We start from the raw sequence: 3535 nt of genomic DNA on the forward strand, positions 1-3535 counted from the left end.
CTCTTCCGACCCGTCTCTGACTGCTGGAAACTGTCCATTAACTGGATGGATACGACCATTTCACCTGACACCTGCCTAGCGATGGTGTGAAAAGCAACTTCATCAAATTGCTCCCCATCAGGAACCCAAAAGCTGACATCATGCACGTAGGAAGGTGGATAGAGAGAAAAACTCTTGAAAAGCCTTAACTCTCCTCCAGGAAATTGACGGAGGAATCGTGTGTCTGATGTCCACAGCATTCGCCAGTCAGATATTCCACAGATCAACATGGCTAGGAGGTCAAGATTCAGTGAAGCAAAGACAACAACCAACTCACTGCTTACCAGTTCAGTCCTTATAATTCCCACGCAGGAGCCCTTCTCACAGGAGCCTGAAGCATCTACCTCCATACACATGAAGTACCGAATTCTACTAAGCTGAGATTCAAAAGCAGCAAAGTCATTTAGCTGAGTTGTTTCAAAGTTTGTTGCTTCCTGCAGATTGATATTCAGTTGAAAGCCAGAAACAGTCTGGTGAAGAGAACATATGCTGGTTTTAATGCTGTTCATCAACATCTGGATACAGCTGTTCTCTGTACCCCTGTTAACAGCACATACAAAAACCACCTCATGAAAAACAGGCATGGAGTAAGGAGTGATAAGACACTTCCTGAAAACTGGGCCAGAAAGAACATGAAGTGTCCCTGGGAGAAAGGCTCCTCTTTGTATTATTGCCTGAGCATAAGGTAGAAGGGAAGGTCTAAGATAATACTGTTTTGAAACGTGGCAACCCTCTTGTACATTCACCCTGCCATTCTTATCTGTGTCCCTGCAAAGATCAACCTGGGAAAATAGAACTGCATTTGCCAGTCCACTAGACGTTTCTTCAGTGCCTGGAGTCTCCTCTGGGCTCAAAATGATCCAGAAGATATTTGAGTGACAAACACCATTGAGGTGACCTTGGAGCAGAGAAAGGCAGTAGTCAACGTTTTTTAACGGAAAGGCTTGGCTGAGGTCTGCAGTGAGTTTCTCCTTTACTGTCCGTACTGGATGATTTGAATTTAGTTCTAGGAAACCCCTGTGAAAAATAAAAGTGCAAATTATAGACATCACTAAACAGACTTCCTTGAAATCCTTCCTTTGATCATAATTTGACTGCAGCAATTTACCCAAAACAATCTCAGATATTAAGCTGGTTTCTAGTAACTACCTGAACAAGCCAAGTCTTTCATCAAAGGTGTTGCAATGGCTAACGTGTTTTCAGGACGGTGCAGTTTGTCTCCAGGTTACAATCAAGAATTAACTGCACCTTCACTGGTAAAAAAGGAATGGGACTTAACAGTCAGCATCACCATTTCCACTCAGCACAGGCATTGCCAAACTACAGAAATGAATCAAATCATGCTAGCCCTGGAGAGTCTCCGAAGTATGCAGCAGTTCACCTAAGAGGTTAGCAATTTTTATCCTAGCTAGCCTTAGTATTGTGGTATTAGCTGACACCAAGTCACCTCCTGATTTTCTTCCACGGCACAGTAGAACAGATTAAAGTTTTCATCGTTATTTGTGCGTTCAAGTATACAGCAACTTGGGCTCAACCATAAAGTTTCTTTTTGTTCTGTAAACTTATTTTTAAGTAGGCCAACATCAAGCAGACTTGAAGAAGAAATGAAACAGAAAAAAAAGGGAAAGGAGTGAAAGTGACAAAATGCCATTTTATCTGACACCTTTGCTAGTCATTCCCACTGAGAGCAGGAGTGCATATTATTGCCAAACAGAAGCTAATTATAAAACTTACCTATTAATTTTATCCACAAGTACCTGTGGTACTTGGAAAGAAACTTTCTGGCTTTCCAGTTCTATCTTGCAGGTCATAGGCTTGAAACAGGGAAGTGGCATGCTTCGTGTGAAAATGTGGTTTAAAGCACCCTCTATACAGAAAGATTTATCTTGACTCCTGACAACGCACAAAAGCAGAGCAAAGCCACTGATCATTTCCTATATTTAATGTGTCACAAGTAAGCATTACACAGAAAACCGTTTAACACTAACATGCCTCTTGTTGAATCCCAGGTCTCGTTACAGGGTGACAAAAATGCAACACTACCACATTTTTACTGGGTAGGTGGTCCAACATTGGAACAAGTTGCACAGAAAGGTCATGCAGTCTCCATCCCTGGGGACTGAATGCAGATCTGAGCAACTTGCTCTAGCTGGCTCTGCTTTGAGCTGTGGGGTAGGGCTAGATGATTGCCAGAGGCCCCTGCCAACAACAACCATTCTGTGACTCTGTGATTATCTGCTAAGCAGGTACACATATGGCAGTCCTGCTGGCTTTAGGCCAAAATTGATATTTGTTCTGAAATGGACCGGTTTGACCTTTAAAATCCTAAGATAATCTTATTTTTTAGAGGGTACTTTGGCAAGAAGCATGCATTTTATCTTGGCTATTCTGCTTAGACTTGAAAAAGAACTCTAGCTATTTTAAGGAAAATTAAAGGGAGTTCCTCTCTCCAACAAACAAGGCATTAAAAGATCATACTATTGCTAGGCATTATAAGAGCACAAATATCAACTTTTCAGTTTTGCCACACGATGGTTACCTGTAGCCTGTACACTTATATCCATGGATAGTCTCTGCTTTAAAAGGATGAACGTTACTCAAGATAAATCCAGCCCCTGCTGCCACAGCCACTATTTGCCAGCTGTTGTGCCATTCTCTCCTTGGTTGATCAGCAGGTGTCCCACCCTGTCCATTGCAGAGAGCCACATGGACCTCTCCCTCCTCTGTCAGCACTTCTGCGGAGCTGGAAGGAAAGCCAGGCAACAAGAAAAATCCTGCTAGCACACCCAGAAATTTTACAGTGCCAGAAAAATACCTTAACACAGCTAGAAATCTGTATCACAGCAGTCAATTAGCACAGAACCACTTCTGGTTTACTCACCTATGGAAAAAGCGGGCAAGAAGCTCTCTATTCTTCACCACCCCAGCCTTTCTCCCACAGTGAGGGAAGTTGAAATAAATACAATCAAATTCTCTTTGTTCTGGTAAAAAATAGTCCTTCAGCTTGGCACAGTCCACAGAAAACACAACTTCAGCTCCTTCAAAAAGTAAACAAAACCCAAGGCTTTGGTGTTTATCATTACAGAAAATTTTAAAGAAAGGTAGCAATTAAAGTTCTCTGGTCCATTTTTAAGCATATCAGAGCAGCAGCTGCCAGGCATCTTCCCACTCACGTGCATCAGGAAAACCAGAAAACCTAGGCTCCCTTTGCTCTCTTGCAGAGACTTCTGCTAACTGGCTGCTCATTTCGGAGCTATTTCAGTCTGATTAGATCTTAGGGCTTTTGACTTAGCCTCTTGGACAACTCCAGCTCCTAGTGGCCTGTGTCCTCCTGAGACGCCCGGGGCGGTGGAAGGCTCTAACGCGCCAGGACAGCTCCCGCGGAGGCAGGGCAGCGCCAGGTCCCTGATGGAAGGCAGGCATGCCGCTCTAGAGCCTTGCCGCGACAGCCCCGGCCCGGCCCCCGACGTCGCTTTGCCCGAGGGCCCCCACTACC

At 44.0% G+C, this 3535-nt stretch overlaps 1 protein-coding gene across 1 annotated transcript; it reads right to left on the reverse strand.

Annotated features, from left to right (window-relative positions):
* Positions 1 to 2: 2 nt before the first annotated feature.
* Positions 3 to 3285, reverse strand: FDXACB1 (ferredoxin-fold anticodon binding domain containing 1; the record flags this gene model as incomplete). The annotated part of the gene is made up of 5 exons (XM_009882470.1): positions 3213 to 3285; positions 2921 to 3077; positions 2579 to 2782; positions 1774 to 1932; positions 3 to 1056 (listed from the first exon to the last, which is right to left on the reverse strand). Coding segments are annotated over exons 1-5 (1647 nt in total), but the record flags the coding sequence as incomplete, so codon positions are not given.
* Between the last annotated feature and the right edge of the window lie 250 nt (positions 3286 to 3535).

Source organism: Charadrius vociferus, unplaced genomic scaffold, assembly GCF_000708025.1.
Source record: "Charadrius vociferus isolate BGI_N301 unplaced genomic scaffold, ASM70802v2 scaffold1413, whole genome shotgun sequence".
Lineage (NCBI taxonomy): Eukaryota > Metazoa > Chordata > Aves > Charadriiformes > Charadriidae > Charadrius > Charadrius vociferus.